The 24,963-nt window shown below is 44.1% G+C and overlaps 1 protein-coding gene across 1 annotated transcript in view; it reads left to right on the top strand.

The window, feature by feature from the left end:
• LOC122796759 (syndecan binding protein) overlaps positions 1-24,963 on the top strand; it is a 925,087-nt gene that overhangs the window by 296,040 nt on the left and 604,084 nt on the right. The window contains exon 4 of the mRNA XM_044065488.1: positions 4,334-4,443. Coding sequence (XP_043921423.1) covers positions 4,334-4,443 — 110 coding nt within the window. The remainder of the gene's footprint in view (positions 1-4,333; positions 4,444-24,963) is intronic.

The following is a 24,963-nucleotide window of genomic DNA, read 5'->3' as shown; positions in this document are numbered from 1 at the left end:
CCCTGCCTCTGGCTCCTAGTAAGCCAGACAGATATCACAGGGTTCCTGACTTCCACAAATTCCTTTTTAAGAACCCTTCTGCTGACCCTGAAACCATTTCTCAGGGTCCCAAGGGCGTTAAGGCTTCTACTGCTAAAAATCCTATCCCTTCTGATAGAGATTCCAGGGCGCTGGATAGATGGGGTAAGAAGGTTTACACGTCTGCAACCTTGGCAATCAGGGCTTTAAACTGTCAATTTCATATGCTTAAATATCAACAGCATATCATGGGCTTACTTAAACAGAAAATTATGTTGATTTCTGACTGTGTGGAAAATAAGAGTTGCAGGATTTATTACATTCAGCTGAACAAGTTGGAAAACATACTTTGCAATGTGGTTTTGATTCCTTGGAGGCCTCTTGCAGGACTGCTGTAACTGGATCTGTGATAAGAAGGCATGCTTGACTCAGAGCAAAATCTGCCTGACTATGTTAAAGCAAAATTGTTGGATGCTCCTTTACAACAGGACAGACTATTTGGTAATAAGGCAGAAAAAGTTTTGAAAAAGATGGAAGATAAAGCCAAATCTATGAAAACTGTAATAGATTTCCTACAAGTGCAGCCACCCAGGTTCAGTAGGCACTGGCCTACTAAGAGCTGGTCCTTTCCAGTGGCCACCAGAGCTGCTCAGGTCAAACCCAGACATTCCAAAGGCTCCAAGTTTCAGTCACAAGGAACTTATAGAACAAAGCAATAATGGGGTGCCTCCAAATCTGGAAGTACAAGGCACCTTCCTACGGTAAACAGTCTCAATGACTTTCCACTGCAATCACCAAGCACTTACTTTTTGGCCATCCCTTTGGGGGGAAAACTGGCACTTCATACACAAAACTGGCAACTGATTACCCAGGACAAGTGGGTTTTAAATATAGTATCCCAGGGATACAGACTTCATTTCCACACGTTGCCAATCCCAAACGGATGGCAAGATCTGCCTCCAAATCAGTGGGCAGAGGCCCAGAAACAAGTTATATCCCTCATGAATATGGGAGCTATTCAGCCAGTACCAGAAAAGGAAAAGGGGCAAGGTTTTTATTCAAGACTTTTCCTTGTACACAGAAAAGACAAATCATGGCGTCCAATTCTGGACTTATCCATTCTAAATACATTTCTGGACATTCCAAAATTCAAGATGCTGACTCTACAACAGTTACTACCTATGCTACACAAGGATGCATGGTTGGTAACTCTAGACTTTAAAAGAGGCTTACCTGCATATCCCAATCAAGGAATCTTGCAGAAGATACCTCCGCTTCAAAGCAGGCTATTTGCATTACCAGTTCTCTGCACTGGCCTTTGGCTTATCTACTGTGCCCAGGGTTTTCACAAAGTGCCTGGCACCAGTAATTGCATTTTGCAGGCCAAGAAATATTCAAATATATCCATACCTGGACGATTGTCTAATTCAGGCAGAAAACAAGGACACTCTTCTAAAACATCTGGCGTTTGTAAAAAGACTTCTAACTTGTCTAGGGTACACCATAAACGAAAAGAAATCACAACTGGTACCCTCTCAAATAATTACATTCCTGGGTACAAGCTTGAATACAACTGCCCATATAACTTACCTTACGCCAGAAAAACAAATTCAATTGATGACTTACTTCAAACAAGTCGCCACAAAAACCCAGCTATCTGCAAGACAAATTCTGCATGCCTTGGGGTTCATGGCTTCCTGCATTCTAATAATTCCATATGCAAGACTGCATATGAGGAAACTTCAATGGTACCTAAAAAGCTTATGGAGTCAACATTGTCACAGCCTGGAAAAAATTATTCCTTTCATTCCTTGCCTGCAGCAAGAGTTCCTATGGTGGGCAGAGGCCTGCCACCAAAACAAGGGACTGTCATTCATTCCACCCCCTGCCACCCAAACCCTGACTACAGATGCATCAGATTATGCTTGGTGGGGGGGGTGCATCTGGCAGGGAGATGCATTCAGGGCCAATGGAGCCCAAATCAAATGCACCTACATATCAACCAGAAAGAGATGTTAGCTGTATAGAATGCTCTGACAGCCTTCAAGGACTATCTTCATCCAGGACAACTACTGATAAAGACAGACAGCACCACAGTCATGTGGTACATAAACAAGCAGGGGGCACCCATTCCTACATGCTTTGCAGACTAGTCATGGCTTTGTGGAACACAACCTTGACTTATCAAATACATCTACAAGCTGAATTCCTGCCAGGAAAGCAAAATACTCTGGCAGACGAACTAAGCAGAAATCTTATGGACCCACACAAATGGAAACTGGATCCACAAATCTGCAGCATGTTGACATGCAAATGGGGGAGCCCAGACATAAATCTTTTTGCCTCACCCCAAAACTATCAGTTGGACAAATTCTGCACAAGAATTCGTCACAAAAAAGCTTGGAAATTGGATGCTCGATCCTTCAGCTGGAAAAACCATTCAGCCTATGCCTTTCCCCATCTGCCTCTGCTCTCCAAGGTCTTACTAAAAGTCAGACAGGAAAAAACAAAAATGATTCTGATTGCTCCAGACTGGCCTCGCCAATGCTCCTACGTAATATGTCGCACCTTTCTCCGTGGTACCTGCCTCAGACACTTTAACTACTGTCTCGGCAGAACTATCTAATTCTGCACACTGAGCTCCAAACTCTGAATCTTGCAGCATGGCTAGTCAACTAATTTCACCAGTTACATCTCTCAGCAAACCTGTGATGGATGTCATTTCGGAGGCTAGAAGGCCAAGTGCTAGAAAATCTTTTGCTGACAAATGGAAAAGATTCTGTGCCTGGAACCAAGCACAAGGAATAAGCATAGCAATGCCCAATATTCCTCAGATTCTGCAATATTTAACTAAGATGCTTAACAAGGGCCTATCTTTTTCGTCCATAAAAATCCATGCCTCTGCCATTTTAGCTCATTACAACACAGAGCCTCCCCTCTTTTCTCATCCTCTGCTAAAGCAGTACCTCAGAGGGGCCAAAAATTTAAGACCTCCCAGGAGAGCACCAACTCCTGCATGGGACCTCAATTTTGTGTTGGAAAAACTCACTCTACCTCCTTTTGAGCCAGCTGCTCCTGCAGACCTAAAATTTCTCTCTCGGAAGACGGCTTTTCTTTTAGCAGTCACTTCAGCTAGAAGGATTTCAGAACTACAGGCTCTTATGGCAGTGGAGCCTTGTATTATCTTTTACCCGGACAGGGTGGCTCTCAGGACCAATCCATCCTTTATGCTTAAGTGGTATCTAGTGTCGCTCTTAATCAGACCATTCATCTGCCAACCTTCTTCCCAAATCCACAGAACAAGGGTGAGTGGATTCTGCATTCATTGGATGTACACAGACAACGAAGATTCTAGTTAACAGGACAAAATCTCTAAGAAAATCTGAGCAATTACTGGTGGCATTTGCTGCAGGAGCAGAGGGAAAGGCTATTTCAAAGCAGACTGTTTCAAAATGGATAAGCCATTGTATTTGTCTCTGCTATATGCACCATGGTAAACCTGTCCCCAAGGGGATCAGATCTCATTCCACCAGGGCTGCATCTACTTCTGCAGCCTTTCTCAGAGGGGTTCCTACCAGCGACATTCTAGAAGCTGCTACCTGGAGCTCAGTTCATACGTTCACCAAACATTACCATTTACCTCTCTCCTCTAAATCCAGAGCAGGCTTTGCCACTGCTGTCCTGCAGGGCCTTATAGCTGCTCCTAATGCTATGTAATTCCATCCTCCCAACCATAGCTTTGGGATTCTACCCAAATGCAATGACTGCAACAGTGAAACATGAAGAACATAGTACAGTTGTGTACACTTACCATAAATGTAGATGTTTGAGTGTATTCACTGTTGCACTCCTGGTTACCCACCTCCAACCCCTTGTTTTTCTATTACTATACCTCTCATTTCTTTTACTATGCTTAAAAGCCTTTTTGTGTATTTGCTTTTGTTTGGAGGTATATTTTTGTGTTTTAAATTATATACATATACGTATAGATATATTTTTCTCCCCATTTGGGGGGCACCTGACATCTGGGGCAAGAAAAACTGATGTAATAGCATCGGCTGCATGTTTTATACCTCTGACGACCTGACGTCATGGAAGAAGGGACAGCAACCGACGCAGGACCCAAGACTTTGTTAATCAGGCCGACTGAGGGCAACCAGCCAGCAGATTACCCAAATGTAATGACTGCAACAGTGAATACACTCGAACATCTACATTTATGGTAAGTGTACACAACTGTACCTTTTTAGTGCCTTTCCAGTGGTTTTATTTTGTCTAGCAGCAGAATTTTAATTTGTCTCTCTCATGTCATTAGGTTTGTACCCTAGACTTTATCCAGAGTTATCAGAGTTCATGGGTCTTTGTCTTGAGGAGGAGGAAATACGGAGGAGTATGTCCCTACTTCCACAGTCAGTATCTGCAGGGGTGAGTGAATTTCCTATGACTGATTTGGTGTTTAGTTCATTAATGTATCAGTTAACCAGTTTCTTTGAACATCCTTTTGTATTCCTCCACCAAACTTTCTTTAAAATAAAACTTTGGGGAAAGACTGTTTAAGATGCAGCCTGAAACTTGAAATGACTGGAAATATATTTATTTAGGTATAGTGTTAAGAGGGAAACAGTATAAATGTCTACCAGTAATGTAAATGTTTGTAATCTGAGCGTACTCACTTACTTTCACTCTTTACATGGAAGTGTGGCATTGTTTAGTGAACCTAATATTCTCTGATACTCTTAAATAGATTATATTATTACTTACATAGGTACAAGCATGGTGACACAGCTAATTTGGTATGTCTAATAATTTAGTCGTGATAAAAATACTGCATTAAGTACTGAGGAACGTTCTTTGATGTCCTCTTTAAGTTCACAGCTCCCATACCATTTATTCAATCAGAAATATTTGCCAGGTCGTGGCTGAATTTTTACTTAGAATAATCTATTTCTTTCATCCTGTTATTGACTCCACATTTTGAGCTTCTGAAGGAAAAATGTATTTGTGATGTACTCACTGTAACATTAGATATTTAATCCAAGTCCAGTAATCCATAAAAAAGTGGTTAATGTACCTGGCTGGGATATGAGAACTGTCTTTGTATTTCTTCAGCAGTGAATGTGGCTGCTCTTTGCAAATCCTTGCCAGCTATCTGAAATGCCAGACTCATTATCCATTCCAAATTTATCAAATTTGATTGCATTACTAAGCTCTAGAAGATCTGGGATAAGTTATCTTACTATTACTGTGTATACTGTGATAGCTGTACACTTTTTGCTTTTAAACCGTCTTGCTGAGAAATTGCTTGCTGGTTTTACTCTAGTGAGAGAAGAGGGACCCAGGCTCTTTTTAGGCCTCTGATTACTTTAGAAACTTTGAGTGTTGTTGCTATTGGCCAGTGTGCTCTTCTGAGCTTATTTGGACATTTTCTGACACTCGAACATCTACATTTATGGTAGGTGTACACAACTGTACTTTTTGACGCCCTAGAAGCTTCTTGCAGGGCAGAAGCTTCTTACAGGGCAGCAGTCACTGGATCTGTCATTAGAAGGCATGCATGGCTTAAGGAACAGCCCCTGCCAGAGCTGGTTAAATCTAAATTGTTGGATGACCCCTTGCACAAAAATAACTTATTTGGCACGAAGGCAGAAGAGGTCTTAAAGATGGAAGAAAAAGCAACATTTTTGCACAGTTAAGGATTTCTTACAGGTCCAGCCACCCAGGTTCAGCAGGCATTGTCCCACCAAGCACTGGTCCTTTCCTGCTCCCACTAAGCCAGTCCAGCCCAGTCCCCGGGGAACCTCCCAGACAGCAGCTACAGGGAATGCAGAGATCTAAGCAGTGGACTACCTCCACTTCAAAACCAGGGAGTTCTAAGCCACCCCTTTATGGTAAGAACTCACAATGACTCGCCTCCCCCACTCCCTCCCTCTGCCAACCTTCACTTACCCCAGGAGGAAAACTCTCCTTTCACGCAAGCACCTGGGCCACCATTACCAACCACCACTGGGTTCTCAATATAGTGTCTCAGGGATACAAATTTTCCTTCCACACCCTTCCAAACCCAAAAGGGTTCCCAGATCTACCTCCAAACCAGTGGGCAGAGGCTCAAAAGCAAATCCTTTCTATGAGGGCAGTAGAGCATGTTCCTGCAGAACAGATAGGCCAAGGTTTCTACTCAAGACTTTTTCTGGTGCCCAGAAAAGGGGTCACCTGGTGCCCTGTCCTCGATCTTCCATTCTAAACACCTTCCTGTTGATCCCAAAATTCAAAATGCTCACCCTCCAGCAGCTGCTACCCATGCTGTCCAAGGACGCTTGGCTAGCTACCCTAGATCTAAAAGAGGCCTACCTCCACATTCCTATCAGGGAATCATGCAGGAAATATCTCCGTTTCAGGTCAGGATCTCAACACTTTCAGTTCTCTGCACTTCCCTTTGGCATATCTACTGCTTCCAGAGTTTTCACAAAATGTCTGGCTCCGGCCATTGCCTTCTGCAGACAAAGGAATATCCAGATTTACCCATACTTAGACGACTGCCTTATTCAGGCAGACAGCCAGGAAAAGCTGCTCAAGCACCTGGCCCATGTAAAGACCCTACTAACCTCCCTAGGGTACACAGTCAGCGAAAAGAAATCCAAATAGGTGCCCACCCAAAGGATTATCTTCCTGGGAGCAAGTCTGGGTACAGCATCCCTAATGGCATTCCTTACACCAGAAAAACAAATTTTCCTGACAGCCTACTTCTCTCAACTAGCCATCAGACCCCAGTTATCTGCAAGGAAGATTCTGCAAGCTTTGGGGTTCATGGCATCTTGCATACTACTCATTCCATATGCCAGACTGCATATGAGGCAACTTCAGTGGTACCTAAAAAGCCTTTGGTGTCAACACTCTCAAGACCTGGAGACTCTTATACCTATATAATTCCTTGCCTCATAAAGTATTTTCTTTGGTGGGCAACAGCATGCTCACACAACAAAGGACTGCCTTTCTCACCACCCCTCGCTGCCCAGACCCTCACCACAGACACATAAGACTATGTTTGGGGTGCACACCTGGACAGCAGATGCATACAGGGCCAATGGAGTCTGCAGCAAATCCCTCTGCACATCACCCAAAAAGAGATGATGGCTGTCCAACATGCCTTGATAGCTTTCAAGCCCCTTCTCTTCTCCAGGAGCTCTCCTGATCCAAACAGACAAAACCACTGTGATGTGGTATATCAGCAAGCAGGGAGGGACTCACTCCTACCCTCTATGCAGGCTGGCCATGACCCTTTGGCACACAGCCTCTGCCATGCAACTGCACCTGTTAGCACAATTCCTACCAGGTTCTGTCAACTCTCTGGCAGACCAATTAAGCAGAAATCTTCTGTACCCACATGAGTGGCAGCTCAACAGAAGAACCTTCACCCTAATAACTCAGAAATGGGGCACCCCGAAGGTCGACCTCTTTGCCTCCCGCACCAGCCATCAGCTCAGCAAAGTCTGCACCAGGGTGCATCACTGCATAGCTTGGAAAGTGGATGCCCTGTCCTTGTCCTGGGTCAATCTATCAGTCTATGCCTTTCCTCCACTACCTCTCATCCCCAGGGTACTGCTCAAAATAAAGGAGGAAGAACCAAGGACAATTCTTATAGCTCCAGACTGGCCTCGCCAGCACTGGTACCCCTTGCTGCGCAGCCTGACCCACTGCCACCATGGCATCTTCCTCAGATTCCAAATCTACTGACCCAAGGGAAGGGGAATTCATGCATCCCCAATTGCTGACACTCAGTTTGGCAATTTGGCTTATTCCCTAACCCTGGATTAATCTGCCAACCTCAGTAAACAGGTTCTAGATGTTATACGTGAGGCCAGACGCCCTAGCACTAGAAAGTCTTATGCTGACAAATGGAAAAGGTGTGCACCTGGATCCAGGCTAATGGAGCCAATACGGCACAGTCCTCCCTCCCTCTCATCCTGGATTACTTAGCTGACCTACTACACAGTGGTCTCTCTTTCTCCTCTATAAAATTCCTGCCTCTGCTATCTCTGCTCATTTCTCCACTGAGCAGCCCATTTTCTCACACCCTTTGATCTAACAGTGCCTAAGAGGGGCTAGCAACTTGAGGCCACCCAGAAGAGCACCAACCCCAGCTTGGGACCTTAACTTTGTGTTGGAAAAGCTCACCCTGCCCCCTTTCGAACCAGCGTCTTCTGCAGAGCTAAAATTTCTCTCCTGGAAGACAGCTTTCCTTCTGGCCATCAGTTCAGCCAGAAGAGTCTCCGAGCTGCAAGCGCTCATGGCTGTGGAACCCTTCATCATCTTCCATGCTGACAGGGTATCTCTCAGAACTAACCCATCCTTCTTGCCCAAGGTGGTGTCCAGTGTGACTCTCAACCAATCCATTCATTTGCCCACCTTTTTTCCTAATCCTCAGAACAAGGGGGAAAGGATCCTGCACTCTCTCTAGATGTGCACAGATAGCTCAATTTCTATCTAGATAGGACTAAATCCTTCAGAAAGTCTGATCAATTGCTGGTTAATTTTGCTACAGGGGCAGAAGGCAAAGCCATCTCCAAACAAACCATTTCCAAATGGATAGCACACTGCATCCATTTCTTCTACAAACAACATGGAAAGCCTCCCCCCAAGGGGGTCAGGACTCACTCCACCAGAGCAGCCTCCACCTCTGCAGCTTTCCTCAGGGAGTCCCCACCAGGGACATCCTGGAGGCTGCCACCTGGACATCTCTTCACACTTTTACCAAACATTACCACCCGCCTCTCTTCTCCAAATCCAGGGCAGGGTTTGCCTCTGCAGTCTGGCAGGGTATCCTAGCCAGCCCCTAGTTTCCTTGACAGCCTCAACCCATTTCCTTAGCTTTGGGAATCAACCTAAATGTGATGACTGCAACAGTGAAACAGGAAGAACATAGTACAGCTGTGTACACTTACCATAAATGTAGATGTTCGAGTGTATTCACTGTTGCAGTCCTGGTTTCCCTCCCTCCATCCCCTTTTCTTCTCTTTCCTTACAAGGGACATATTGGTATTTATTTTCCTCTGGTGGGGTTCTTCCATCAGAACCTGGCTCCTACTTGAGGGCTCCTGACAGGTTAGGGCAAGAAAAACTGATGTAATGGCATCGGTCACCTTATTTTATTCTACTGACGACCTGACATCAGTGCTGAAGCGACCGCAACTGACGCAGAAATACTAAGCCTCTGTTATTCGGGCCGGCCGCGGGCTATCCTGGCAGGGATAACCCAAATGTGATGCTGCAACAGTGAGTACACTCACACATCTACATTTATTGTTAAGTGTACACAACTGTACTTTTTGCAACATGCACTGTATGGACAAATTATTTTGAAATGGATATCTGTATACTACTTGTCTCTGTATATTCTTCACAAGTAATATTAATATCATGATGTTCTTTGTGTTTCACTGTTGCAGTCATTACATTTGGGTTATCGTGCTGGCAGGTTGCCCTCAGTCGGCCTGAATTCCAAAGTATTGGGTCCTGCGTCGGTTGCTGTCGCCCCTTCTCTGACGTCAGGGGTATAAATGATGCAGCTGACGCCATTTTCTTCAGTCTTTCTTGCCGCGCGGTGCCCGAAACAGAAGCAGTTCGCAAGTGCTGGTCGGCCGACTCCTGAGATTTTCATATTCGAGTTTCAGATCCGAAGTCTTCATTAAAAGCTAAGTACCCCGTTGGGGAAACTTTTTTCTTGCTCCAGACCGATGTCAGAAAAAGTTAATAATTGTATTTCTTGTGGGAAGCAAATACCTCATAAGGGCTTTCATTCTTATTGCATTCCTTGCCTAGGCCCCGACCACGACGTTTCTAGTTGTCGGTTTTGTGCTAGATTTAACCATCGCACTATTAAGCGTCAGTACGATTTTGCATTAAGCTATTTTGGTTGAAGATTTAATTATCCAATGTCGTCGGATAGCCATCCGACTACCGCAGTTCACAAAAAACGCAAAGAAAAAGACAGGCAACCGAGGTCCAAAACCGATGACGAAGCTTCTCCTAAGCAAGTCGCCGGTTCTCAGTGAGGCGCTTTCACAGCCCCTGATGCCTGATACTTTAGAGGCACAGGCTGCTACCGACTCTCATGTGGAGTCGGCCAGGTCGCTGGAAACTCAAGGTATTGGAGCCTCGGACATTATTTCCTCAGATGGGTCCGGAGCCGCTGAGCAGGCATCGACTTCTGAGGGTGTATTCAGACCTAAACAATTATATATTAAACCGACTTCAAAGGCAAAGATTAAGACACCTTTAAAAGCAAAGAAACAAGTTCACCAGCCACATGGACAGGCCTCCATGCCCAAAAAACAGATGCTCAAAATGGCCGAAGACTTAATTACCTTGATCAGGGGTTCCCATCCCCCTCCTGATAAGAGGCCTAGGCAATAGACAGACTATGAATCTTCAGATCAGGTTTCCATTTCTTCTGATTCCTCTTCTGATCAGGAATATTATCTTCCCCCCTATGAGGATTCTGATGCTGAAGAATCAATTCCTTTAGCTTCTCCTCCTGAGGACTACTCTTTTGGGGAAACCTTGCATACCATGAGGGAGCACTTTCACTGGGAGAGCCAAGATTATTCAGAATCTAAGAAGAGGCTCAGAGACTTCATTTTACTACCTCAACACAGGCCTCTAGCTATTCCACCTGTGTTAGACATTGTAGATGATGTGTTCTCGGAGTCTAGTCTGACCCCTTACTCCTTACCTCTAGCTCCTGTTAAGCCAGACAGATACGACAGGGTCCCTGACTCTCATAAATTCCTTTTCAAAAACCCTACTGCAGACCCAGAAACTATTTCTCAGAGTCCCAAACAGGTCAAGGCTTCCACTGCAAAAAACCCTACCCCCTCCGGCAGGGATTCTAGGGCTCTGGGTAGATGGGGAAAAAAGATTTACACATCTGCTACCTTGGCTATAAGGGCCTTAAATTGCCAGTTTCATATGCTCAAATATCAGCAATATATCATGACACTGCTTAAACAGAAAATGATGGTAAATTCTGAATGTGCAGAAAACAAAGAAATGCAGGATTTATTGCATGCAGCTGAACAAGTTGGAAAGCATACTTTGCAATGTGGTTTTGATTCTCTGGAGGCCTCCTGCAGGGCCGCTGTTATGGGTTCTGTCATTAGGAGGCATACTTGGTTAAAGGAACAAAATCTGCCTGACCATGTTAAAGCTAAATTATTAGATGCTTCATTACAACATGATACCTTGTTTGGTGTTAAAGCAGAAGAGGTGTTAAAGAAAATGGAGGACAAAGCTAAATCTATGCAAATGGTCAAGGATTTCTTACAGGTACAGCCACCTAGATTTAGCAGACACTGGCCAACAAAGAATTGGTCCTTTCCAGTCTCAGACAGACCTCAAAGGGGCAGATCCAGACGCCCTAGAGGCAGATCACAGCTGCAAGGTTCCTACAGGCCTAAGCAGTGGAGTGCTTCTACCTCCAAAGGTGGAGAAGACAAATCACAACCATACAGGAAACAGTCCCAATGACTTCTCCCTGCCTGCACCAAGCACTTATCTCCTGGCAGCACCCTTAGGGGGAAAACTAGCACTTTTTTCTCAAAATTGGCACATTATAACCCAGGACAAATGGGTTCTAGACATAGTGTCATAAGGCTACAAGTTTCATTTTCACACCCTGCCAAGGGCAAACGGTTGGCCAGACCTGCCAAAAAATCAATGGGCAGAGGCTCAAAAACAAGTCGCAGCTCTCATGGACATGAGGGCTATTCAACAAGTGCCACAGCAAGAGCAGGGACAAGGATTTTACTCAAGACTGTTCTTGGTACCCAGAAAGGACAAAGCATGGAGACCAATACAGGACCTATCTATTCTAAACTCTTTTCTGGATATACCAGAATTCAAGATGTTGACCTTGCAGCAGCTTCTGCCCATGCTGGGCAGCAAGGCTTGGATCGTGACTTTAGACCTAAAAGAGGCATACCTGCATGTCCCAATCAGACAATCATGCAGAAGATACCTCAGATTCAAGGCTGGCTCAAAGCATTACCAATTCTCTGCACTGCCCTTTGGCTTATCTACTGTGCCCAGGGTCTTCACAAAGTGCCTGGCACCAGTAATTGCTTACTGCAGACAAAGAGGAATAAAAATATATCCTTACTTGGACGACTGCCTCATACAAGCAGAGAACAAGGACATTCTACCTCAGCATGTAACGTTTGTGAACAGACTTTTAACATGCCTAGGGTACACAGTCAACAAAAAGAAATCAAAACTAGTACCCTCTCAAGAGATAATATTCCTGGGTACAAGCTTAAATACAACTGCCTAGATGGCTTTGATGGCTAGGACAAACAAAGGCAACTGACTACCTATTTCAAGGAAATGGCAACAAAGGCCCAGTTATCTGCAAGAAAAATTCTGCAGGCTTTGGGCTTCATGGCATCCTGCATCTTACTAATTCCATATGCAAGACTGCATATGAGGAAAATTCAATGCTACCTAAAAAGTGTCTGGGCACAACATTGCCACAGCCTGGAAACAATGATTACTCTAATTCCCTGCCTGCAACAGGAGTTTCGATGGTGGGCAAAGGCTTGTCACCAAAACAAGGGACAGCCATTCTCACTACCCCCAGCCAGGCAAAGCCTAACGGCGGATGCATCAGATTATGCCTGGAGGGTACACATGGCAAGAAGAGGCATTCAGGGCACCTGGTCCACAAACCAAAAGCATCTACATATCAATCAAAAAGATGCTAGCTGTTCAAAATGCCCTGACAGCCTTCAAGGGCCTACACCCAGGACAACTACTGATAAATACAGATGACACCACAATCATGTAGTACATAAACAAGCAGGGGGGCACTTATTCTTATCCCCTTTGCAGACTAGCCATGGCTTTATGGGACACAGCATTGACTTACCAAGTTCATCTGCAGGCACAATTCCTGCCAGGAAAGGAAAATACTCTGGCAGACGAACTAAGCAGAAACCTCATGGATCCCCACGAGTGGTACCTGGATCCACAAGTCTTCAGCATGATAACAAAGAAATGGGGACGCCCGGACAGAGATCTATTTGCCTCCCCTCAAAACAATCAACTAAAAAGATTCTGCACAAGGACTTATCACAGACAACCTTGCAAAGTGGATGCCTTATCTTTCAACTGGACAAACCTATCAGTATATGCCTTGCCTCCACTGCCTCTCCTCCCCAAGGTACTCCTAAAGGTCAGGCAGGAGAAATCAAAAATGATTCTGATTGCCCCAGACTGGCCACGCCAGTACTGGTATCTGATCTTAAGGAACTTGTCCCAATGCCCTGCCTGGACCTTACCTCAAATACCTCATCTACTGTCCCAGCAAAACAATCAGATTCTGCACAGCCAGCTCAGGACCCTAAACCTGGCAGCATGGCGGATAATATAGCCATACAAACCACACCTCTCAGTAAAGCTGTGATGGATGTCATTTTAGACGCCAGAAGGCCTAGTACTAGAAAATCCTATGCTGGAAAATGGAAGAGATTTTGTGCTTGGAACCCAGCTCAAGGAACTGATACAGCTGTCCCAAATATTCCTCAGATTTTCCAATACTTAACTGAGATGCTGGACAAAGGCCTATCTTTTTCATCAGTTAAAATCCATGCCTCTGCCATTTCGGCTCATTACAATACAGAGCCACCACTCTTTTCTCATCCTTTATTAAGGCAGTACCTCAGAGGAGCCAAAAACGTAAAGCCTCCAAGGAGAATGCCAATACCTGCATGGAACCTCAATTATGTCTTGGAAAAACTCACCTTACCTCCTTTTGAGCCAGCTGCTATGGCCTCATAGCCACTCCTAATGCTGTTTAGCTCCAGCCCACCAACCATAGCTTTGGGACTCAGCCCAAATGTGTAATGACTGCAACAGTGAAACACGAAGAACATAGTACAGTTGTGTACACTTACCATAAATGTAGATGTTTGAGTGTATTCACTGTTGCAATCCAGGTTACCCACCCGCCATCCCACTTATTTTTGCTGGAACTTATCTTTACTTCTCTAATCTATACAACCTAGGTAGTGTATTTGCTTATAGATGAAGATAAAGCTTATTTTGGTGCATGTATGTTTTATTTACATAATTTTAGCCTACCTTTTTGGGGGCACCTGACATCTGGGGCAAGAAAAACTGAAGAAAATGGCATCGGCTGCATCCTTTATACCCCTGACGTCAGGGAAGAGGCGACAGCAGCCAACCCAGGACCCAAGACTTTGGAATTCAGGCCGACTGAGGGCAACCTGCCAGCAGGATAACCCAAATGTAATGACTGCAACAGTGAATACACTCGAACATCTACATTTATGGCAAGTGTACACAATTGTACTTTCCTTGTTCATGCTTGTTTGCCCTTAGCTGCTCTGCTACGCTACTGGCTAGCCTTCATCTTCCTCTTATTTCTACTAGCTGTGGTATGAGTCACAGCTCGTTGTGAAATTTTCCTTATTATTACTAGTACCAAATGTATACTTGGTTGCTTTTGGCCATATAAGACTCTGGTCTATATGGCTGGCATGGAGAAGAAATCTGCTTATGCTCCTTTTGTTGCCCCTCTCACAGACAATGAGCCATTACTTGATGCAAATTATTCATCCTGTGAAAGATGTTTCTGTACATCTCTGAAGCTATCCTCTCACCAGTCAAGTTTATTTGTGGGCATCATACACTACTACCCACACCTAGATGCAGGTATATCAAAGTAAGATATGCTAAGGTAGTCAGAAAGCCTCTCTCCAAGCCAACTAGAAAGATAACAACATCTCAGCAGTTCACAGACACAAGTTCAGCCTTATCACACATAGAGCGTCACCAGGCTGTAGTAAGTAAACTGTTTATTCCATGACTACAAATAGAAATGTCCCAGTAATAGGTGACTCTCTTGTCAGGTATACTGATTCCATACTTACTAGGTTGGACAAGTACAGGATTATAGTTAGTAGTCTGCCTACCACTAAGATCCATGATGTTACATGTACAGTCACTCCATACCAGGTGAAGGGGACTACAACTTTGTCAAGCTCATGTAGGTGTGAATGATTTGAGATTCTTAACCATGTAGGACATACAGAGAAACATGTTGGCTCTCGGTATGCATATATCAAATGCAGGCAAGACAGTGGTCTTGAGTGAAATCCTATTTTCACAGTAAATAATGCCTAAATACAAAAGCTAAATGGCTTTAGCAGTTGTCTAAGTAGTTGGCCTTATTCGAGGCAGGTCCAGTGTGTGTCACCTTGTCATGGCATGGTTGAAAGTCTAACTTGCTTTGCAAAGGATGCCCTGCACCTTTTACTTAGTAGTTTACTGACTAAAGCCTTGGCTGACCCCATTGTGACTGCTTTAGGCAGAATCTGGCTGCTGGACATCTGAATGTAGTAGAGAAAAGTACAGCTATTTCAGGCTGCAATTCTTACTGCATGAGGGTAGCTCATTTTCATTGCCAGCAGTCTTGGTATTGAGGCTCTGCTGACACTTAAACATATCCATGTATATGTGTTGAAACTATAACTTGGTTTCACTGTGGAGATGCCACCCCTATACATATACCCTGCATTCAAGCTTGAGGGAAGCTGCAGTGGTATGTCCACATTTGTCAGAAGCCACATCACCTCTAGGCAGATTTCCAGAGATCCACAAACTGAACTAATGAAGGTCCAGTTTTACCTGAACAAACCAAACTGTCAGTTTAGAGCTGGGGAAAGACAGTTTGGCTTGGGGATAGGCTTTCTGACTACCTTAGCATATGTTACTTTGATATACTTGCATCTAGATGTGGGTAGTAGTGTATGATGTCCACAAATAAACCTGTCTGGTGAGAGGATCGTCTCCAATGGTACAGATACATCTTTCACAGGATTAATCATTTGCATCAAGTAATGGCTCATTGTCTGTTATAGGGCACCCACTGTGAGTCCAGAGGTCCATACAGATTATTCAACACACTCACCAAACTACCCATAATGAAAAATTCCTTTATGATGAGCAGTTTCAGCTATCCTTCAGAAAAGTGTTCAGATATGCTCAGAGTTGAACTAATAAATGGAAATTCTCTAGAACAAATAAGAAAGCAACCAGCTATTGCACAGAGCATTCTAGACCTGATCATAACCAGCATAGTCTCACATGCTGCATTCCTTTGGTGTCCCCATTCCTGGTTAAATCTGAGAACAAACTTGTCGCCTTTTCCTTTAAAGTCATAAACACTTCCTAATTCGACACATCTGAATTTTGGGATTTCTATTGTAAAATCCTATTCAAATTCTATGATGCTGTTGAAATTTACTTGTTATATCACCAGTCACATTACATCCTGAGCTGCTGTCTGTCTGCTGAAGGTGGGGGATTGTCACATATAACAGGAGATCTTTGAATCATCCCAATATTGAAAATCTCAGTTCAACAGTGTTGGTAATAGATTTTTATTTCTTTTCAGGCACTTTTTTTCTAAGGATGTGCAACAGGTGTTGGAGGCAAGAAAACCTGCTACTTGGAAATCTTACTTACCCAAATAGAAAAGATTGTCTTTTTGGTGCCAAAAGAGAGGACAGGATCAAGCTCAAGCAGGGCCAATCCTGGTTCTCCCGTACCTGTGTGAATTGATCAACTCTAACCTAGAGTACACTTCGGTAAAAGTACATCTGTTGGCCATTTCAGATTGTCTGCCACTGGAACCCCTATTTCCACTTTGTAGCATTTTTTTTAATGGGAGGTTGCATATCAGACACGCAGGAAAAGAGGTGGCTCTTTCTTGGGGTTCAAATTTTTTTTTTTTAGAAAAAAAAATCTTCCTCCATTTGGAACCCTAGCCAGAAAAGTTTCTGACCTGGAAGCACTGCCCTACTGGTAGCTTTAACTTCTGCTAGTCTGGTATCTGAATTGCTGGCCCTTATCTATTCATTCTTTTTTGATATCTTACAAGACCAGAGTAAGTTTGAGAACCAGTCCTTCATTTATTCCTGAAATTGTCTATGAATGTACCCTTAAACTATCCAGCTCTGTATTATCTGTCCTGGTCCTTAAAACTAAGGAGAAAAGACTCTTGATTGCCCAGATGTTCACAGACAGTTGAGCTACTCTGGACAAATCTAAGGCCTTCAAAACCTCCATTCAACCATTTGTATGTAATGATGTTAAAGAAAAGGGACAACCAGCCTCTAAACAAACTAGTTATAGATGACTTTGCCTGTACATCCAGTTCTGCTGTACTAACCATGACAAAAATGCTCCTGAGTGTGTCCAAGCCAATTCTGCTAAAACAGTTGAGACATCAGGGCTTTATAGAAGGATGTATATTTTAGTACTATTTTAGAACTGGCTACTTGGTCCTCTATTCAGACATTTATCAAACATTACAAGCTGGGTGTTGTCTCCAGAGGCAGAACATTTTGGTAGAGCTGCTCTTCAGGCGATGTACCTTTTTCCCTGAACTTTGGCAATCGTCCTATATGTACTGATTATTGCAGTAGTGATTATGAAATAACATATACTACGTTTGTGTAATTAGTCTATTATAACAATGGATGATTAAGTGGATCACTATTACAGTTAGAGATTTTCTCCCCATCCCCTTAAATAATCTCTTTCCTGGTTTTGGCACATCTCTAAGGCCATCTTATACTAGCCCATCCACTCTTACCGAGGGCAGATGTACACCACACAAAGAAGGTGGATGAAGCTTTGTAGGTTGGCCAGACATACAGTATCTTTGGCAGGGTGCACCCTGTATTTAATGGCTACCGCAACACTGATGTATTTGAACATTTACTGATGTTAAGCTATTTACACAACTGTACTTTGTCTCCATCACTGGAATTTCTACTTTTTTATTTTTCCTGCTGTTTACTCTGCTTTTCTCAGAATAGCAGCTGCCTTCACTGCTCTCTTGGTCAGCCATTAACGGGCATAGCCACCATGGTCCATTGGGCCCATGGCACTCCTTCCCAGGCAATTTTCCCTATCTGCAGCCATGAGGTTTGGCCCACTAGCTAGGCATTCCACAGTACTCTGCCTCCATGATGCTCCTCCTCTGTTTTTCTGGCTACCTGATGGTTTACTGGTTAGGATCCTACCTAACCATAGAATCTAACAAGCAGGGTTCTGTTTAGGTTAGATATATTTGGTATTCTTCCAAGTTAATGAAGGGAATTCTTCTTGTTGCTTCATTGATAATCCTTCTTTCAGCAGACAGCAGCACATCCTTCTGGCTTCTATTATTGGCTTTCTCTAGATGTTGGACAAATACATACTGTATATTGGTAACTTTGAAATTCCAAGACTCATTAGTGCAAGTCCTGGAATAGCAGGATGAATGGACCTAAAATGTGGACTTGCATATACTATGTTTAAGATTACTGTTCATTGGAATATTCTGTTTTGTCCAAGATATGGTGATCTTGGACTTCATATATACAGGTTCGGGGAGAGGGACTTGCCCACCTGCAAAAAACAACTTTTCTCTTTTAAAGTTATGTTTGACATATGTTATTCTCCTATGTTTTGATCTAGTTTTTTAATTATTTCAGGGCTAGCTATTACAAGTCTTGACATTTCAGTTTGGAAACCTTGTATGTCGATGAGTGCCAGATGTCCGTTGCTGATTTTGCAGGATGATGCCTGCAGGTGATAAGGGGGACTTGCGAGTGTAGAAGATGAGCGCACTTGTGTACTTTGATGTGTCTTAACACCATACATTGTCAGGTGTACACTTGTATCTTCGAGTGTGGGAACTTTGTGGAAAAAAAATGTCAAATATGAGTTGTCAAAGTGGATAAACCTGATGATAAGACTGGTCAGGGATAGCCCACTTTCAGTTCAGGGATGCTATACATTTTTAAGATGTTACATGGATCTCGTTTCTGTCATTGCTTTTTTTTTCCAAAGGCCTTGGTATTATTTCATCAGAAAGTTGGGTTAAATTTATGCTTTTTGAACTAAAGTGTCAGTATCCATTACTGAGTTTTCACTCTTGGAAGGTTTTGAATATTGGCTATTATTTTTGTTAATCATTTTGAGGCTAGCTATTACAAGTCTTGACATTTCATTAGAAAGCAGTGCACATCACTTAGCAAAGATGGTGCCATATCTTTGTTGCTGCTTATTTGAAGGACTTTTCTGTCATTGTTTCTGAAGGTCTTTGTTTTATTTAATCAGAAAATCACATTAAAGTTTTGCTGTTTTTACTGTAGTGTGGCTGTCACTGAAATTTTCCCTGTTAGGAGGTTTTGACTGTTCTCTCTTAACTAAGAAATGAACTTTTCCGTAGTCATTCTGAGAAGTTGTTGAGGTTTTGAAATACTATTTGTAATTAAGTCTTGTTTTGCTTGTATTACTTTAATGGTAGATTAATTTTGTTGTTGGTTGTCAGTTCCATCACTGAGTTGGCTGATGCAGTCTTATACTTATTTCATTTTATAAATTTTATGAAGGAATTTTAGAATTTGTTAAAGTAGCTGTGACTGTTGGTGAAAAGATTTTCAGTTGGAATTTTTATGAAAATGTTTTTGTTTTCGCTCCGAAAAGTAATAGCATGAACTCCTATGAGGTGCTCCTCACATATTTATGAGACTCTTGGAAATATTCAAGTCTGTCGCCACTGTCTGCCTTTCAGACACTGTGCTAGTAGACCAGTGTTCCCTTTTCTCGGGATATTGGCCAGCTGTGGTGACAAATAAATGATATAAAACTGTTCAGTAGCATATCTCACTTGCAGGGTACACCAAAGATAAATCATTGCTCTTTACAACCATGTCATGGTCCAGTACTGTTCTAGAAGTAACTGTTAGAACCACTTTCAATTTCTCACTCAACAAGAAATTTGTTTAATTTCGAGATTCTCCGTGACTCCCAAGAAAGAGGAATTTGTTGTAGATCTTACAGCCTTTTATAGGAAAAACTACAGAATTTTAGAAGAATTTCAGTTCATTCACGTTTGCCATTAATTCCAGAAGATTCTTTGGGGATTGCAGTGTTTATGGCAGATGCAATCTCTAAAACTGTCTTCCCTTTAATTTAAGGGTCTTGAGTCTTTTATTTTAAATATATGTTAAAATAATGATCTGATGTCCACTTAATTTCATTAACCTGTGGGTATGAACCAACCAGCTGCTTCTTTCCAGCTTGAGCTTCCTGACTTGAGCTTCTCCTCCCTACCCATAACGCCATGCTCCCATAGAATACCTCAGATCTCGTTTGCCACGCTCCAAGTTAGCATCAAGTTCTGTCGGTCTTGAGCTTCTCCTAATTAGAGTAGGTGCAAGTCTCCTCTTTCATTCTCCCTACCTGGTACTCTTTAATTATTTAATTCTGTAATACTTTAATTGTTGAGTGATAGCTTCCTGTATCCTTTCTGTCTAGTTTTTTTGTGTTTCTCTCCATTAAATTTCCTCTTTTTCCTGTTCAAAAATAAAAAACTACCTTTTCTCTCTTTCTGTTTTTTCTCTATGGCTGATCAAAAACATTTAGGGTTTAAAAAGTGCACTTCCTGTGAGCGGAAGATTCCTCATCTGATGCCCACAAAGCATGCATTTACTGCTTGTAGCCTAAACATTTGGAAGCCCCTTGCGAAATCTGTAGGGCTTTCCATCCTCAGGTGCTGGTGGATAAGAGGAACAAACTGGTGTTAAAAGGTTTGCTCCCTCCTTCCTCCACCTCAGGGATGCCTTCTACGTCAGGGGCTCAACCCCCTCCTAAAAGGCCCTGGGCGCCCCGGGAGTCCAGGAGATCTTTTCCCACATGATCCTCTTCTTGAACCACTGAGAAAAACAAGCAAAATCTTCAGAACCGACTCGATCGGCTCCGAGCTCAGTTGCCACTGCTTTTCTTCACCCCCCGCTCATCTCCTGTTGTTCTGGGGCTGAATGGTGCTTCCATGGCATCGTCTGCTATGGTTTTGGCACCTGGGTTGGCGCTGTCAGGACATACATGGAGATCTCCATCCCATTTCCCCCCAGGGATCCACCAGACCTCCATCCACAACATATTCTGGGTTTTCCCGAAGCCTAACTTCCAAGAACATCGGCAAGCTCATGAGGCAATTTCTCGAGACACAGATCCAGATGGAGCTTATGCCCACTCCGTCCACATCTGGATCAGTGAGAGTTTCCCTGTTCCAACTGATAACTCTTTCTCCGATCCAACCTTTGGTTTTGGAGGAGTCGGTTCCCAGTGCCAGAGTGTCTGAGCAAATAGAGATTTTTTCTTCTTCCCCAACCTGCACAGCTCCATTGGTTTCAGTGTTTCAGTTCCGGGCATCTCTCAGAGCCATAGTGTAGAGGTCTGTTTGTGGGGGGGGGGGGGTTAACTTACAGCCCGAAGCTTTCGGAGCTCTCTCTTCCGCTCAGAGCATCAGCCTTCGACAGCTTGGCTCGGACTACTTTATCAGAGCAGGAGGCTCGAACTCTCCGGGAGGTGTCTATTGCTATGGTTTTGGCTCCGGTGGGACAACTCCATGTGGTTCAGAGCCCTTCCACCTTCGAGTTGGTGGAGAGGATGTTGTCTGCTCCTAGGAGACCCTCATCACTAACTAATATGGAACCTTACCCTCCACATAATGGACTTGTGTCTGTGGTCTCTGAGCTGCCGTGTGGACAGCTGGCCCCAGAAAGCCTCCACACCCTCCCCTCGGTGGATCCCCAGGCTTCTTCTAACACCTCCCCAGAGCACTGCCCCGAGGAGGTCACTTGGAAGAGATTCTGGAAAAAGAGGCACATTGATTCCTCTATGGGATTACTCACTACAGATACTGATTTCGAGGAAGGAGAAGGGTCTCCAAAATTCACACCTGACAAGGTCTTCTTCATTGACGTTCTTGAAATCCCTCACCAGCGGGGTGGTTGGTGTGCCCCAAACCCTTCCCCAGAGGACTCTTTACTTTGGGAGCCTTTCAGGTCTGGCCCATCTACTACCTGGATGTCCCCCTTGCTGACCTGCTTATTCAGCTGGTATCTTCGAGGGCTCTGAAGGAACCAGATACCGTGGAACCTGTCCCCAAATGCGGAGACAAGTTTTTAAGTGCCCCTGTTGACAAATCTTTCTGGACCGATAGTATCCCTGTAGATGCCATGGTTATTGCGGCAGCCTCCAAGAAGGAGGTGACTCTGGAAAGCTTCTCTGTCCACTCCACGAATAGAGAATCCCAGGCATTAGGATTGACAAAAAAAAGTCTATGCCTCCTCTACTTTTTCGCTCAGGGTGTTGAAATATTTGTCGCAATTTACCAGGCTACAAAGGAACTTAGTCAAGGAACTTTCTAGCTCAGTCCTGAGATCCATGTCTGCTGAGGAACAGGAGTACTTTTCCTCCAGGTGGCCACCCTACATTGTTTAGCTAATGCATCCTTGAGGCTAATGTCACACTACAGAGGGTACTTCAGGGGCGTCTGGTTCGGCATTGCTGTACGATGCCATGCCTGGATGAGGCTGTGCGATTTTGCGAGCCTTTCAAATAGTCCTTTATTAATGCCTCTTTTGATGTCTCCACCTTGTTTGGGCCCACAGTCCGTGACACTTTATCCCAGAGTGAAAAGGTTGAAAAGACCCTGTCTGCCGTCGGAATCCAATTTTCTACACCACAAGGGACCTTTTCCAAGAACCAGTGTGGGAATAAGAAAACGTAGTTTCGGAAGTCGCAGGGTCCTTTTCAGGGCACTCAAGGAGACTTTTCTCTTGGGACAGAGGGAGATACAGTCAGAATGGGAGATGCCGCCCATGCGACCAAGGGGTCTGCAAAATCAGTGGCCGCGGGAAACTTATCAGGACAAGCCCTTCCAGCAATCCTGAACAGTTGCCCAACTGCTGTCCTCTAGAAGCAGTCAGGGGACTTTTGTCCCTTCACCCGTAAGCCTGGGACGGCATCACAAATGACAAATGGGTTCTAAGGATTGTATCCAGAGGATACTTCAGTCCCTTTTCCAAAACTCCCAATTGAAAACATCACCCCCGTAAGCCTGGGAGGGCATCACAAATGACAAATGGGTTCTAAGGATTGTATCCAGAGGATACTTCAGTCCCTTTTCCAAAACTCCCAATTGAAAACATCACCTCCCCGATGTCCCAACCAGTCAGAGGGAGGACACAGCCCAGGAAGTTGCTGCAAAAAGGAGTCATCCAAGAGATCACCCTCAATCAAATCTGATTGAGCGTTTACTCCAAATTCTTTTTAGTACCCAAGAAGATGGGATTTGCAAATTTTCCTGGATCTGACATTTCTGAACAAGTCGGTGAAACACACAAAGTTCAGAATGGTCTTGCATCAATCCATCGTACCTCTCCTGAAGATGGGCTATTGGATGAGTTCTGTAGACCTAAAGGACACTTACTAGCATATAAAAATGGACAGTCGCTCTAGGCAGTTTCTGCATTTCAGGCTGGGAGCCAGTCACTACCAGTTCAGGGCGCTTCTGTTTGGTCTCACCATGGCCCCCAGGGTGTTCCTCAGATGTCTAGCAGTGGTTGCAGCTCATCTCCAACTGCAAGGTTATCGGATATTTCCATATCTGAGCAACTGGCTTCTGAACGCTCCAACCAGATATCTACTCCTGCAGACCAGGAATTATTTTCTCAAGTTGGCTCCAGTCCTGCAGATAACAGTCAACATACAGAAGTCTCAGTTGGACCCGGTACAAGCCATAAACTTCATCGGGGCCTGCCTGGACACAGGAACATCTTATGCTTACCTGACAACAGACAAGGTATCAAACTTCAAATTTTACATCAGCCAGATCTTGACCATTCCAAAACCTCAGGCCAGTCTAGTTCTCGGAGCATTAGGCTCAATGGCAGCCACTATAACCCTTCTGCCCATGGCATATTTTCACATGTGGATATTACAATGGACCGTAGCAGTCCAATGGTCACTTTTTCCCATCAGTCTGTTCTGTTTGTGCAAGGAGTCTCTGCTTTGGTGGCTTCACTCCACAGAAGTTACTCAAGGATGCCATTTGTTCTTCCATCCCCGAATGCCACGTTGACCAAGGACACCTTCCAGTTTTGGTGGGGGGGCATTGTCTGGGTTGGGCAGTCCAAGGCAAGTAGGTGCCCCAAGAGGTCCAGTTGCATATCAGTGTACTGGAGATGAGAGCAGTTCTTCTAAAACTCTACAGCTTTCTATCTCTGGGGACTATTGCGATCCAGACGGACAATGTGTCTGTGGTTCGGTACATCAACAAACAGGGAAATACCGGGTCTTATCCCCTAAGTTGAGAAGCAGTGAGAGAGTGGCAGTGGGCGATTTTCTACCAACTGGTTTATAGTAGCAATGCATGTTCTGGGAGAGTCCAACATATTAGCTGACAGGCTCAGCCGAGTGTTACTGATGCCTTATGAGTGGCCCTGAATCAGTTCATGGCAGACATGATCTTCCGGAAATTGAGTTATCCTTGCTGCGATCTCTTTGCATCCCCTTTCAACAACAAATGCAGCAGGTATTTTGCCTTGATCCCTCCTCAGGGACAGTCCCCCAGGAATGCTCTTATGCATGCTTGGCCAGTCCGGTCTTTTCTATGCCTTTCTTCCTGTACTGTTAATTTTCAAGTTCCTACAGAAAGCTGTCAGGTTGCAAAGCAAAGTAATCCTCATTGCCCCATTTTGGCCTTGACACATCTGGTTCACCTTTCTTTGGTCTAACTTGGTTTGCCCTCTGATGAGACAGGATCCGAGCCAAGATCTGCTTTCTCATCTGTTGGGGCATCCACACCCAGGCATTCAGGGCCTGAAATTAACTACATGGTTTCTCCACTTCTGATGATGGCAAGATTTCACAGGCTGTCTTCTCCCATTCTAGAAAGTTTGATTTCCTCTCATAGGTCTTCAACATGCAAAATTTACAAGTGTAAATGGAAGAAATTTTCCTTTTGGGCTGAACAGAAACAGACAGATCCCTTTACAGCCCCAGTGGCAGTCATACTAGATT

This window comes from Protopterus annectens, chromosome 3.part0, assembly GCF_019279795.1.
Source record: "Protopterus annectens isolate FY-2018-M chromosome 3.part0, PAN1.0, whole genome shotgun sequence".
NCBI lineage: Eukaryota > Metazoa > Chordata > Ceratodontiformes > Protopteridae > Protopterus > Protopterus annectens.
This window is presented reverse-complemented; position numbering and strand designations above follow the sequence as displayed.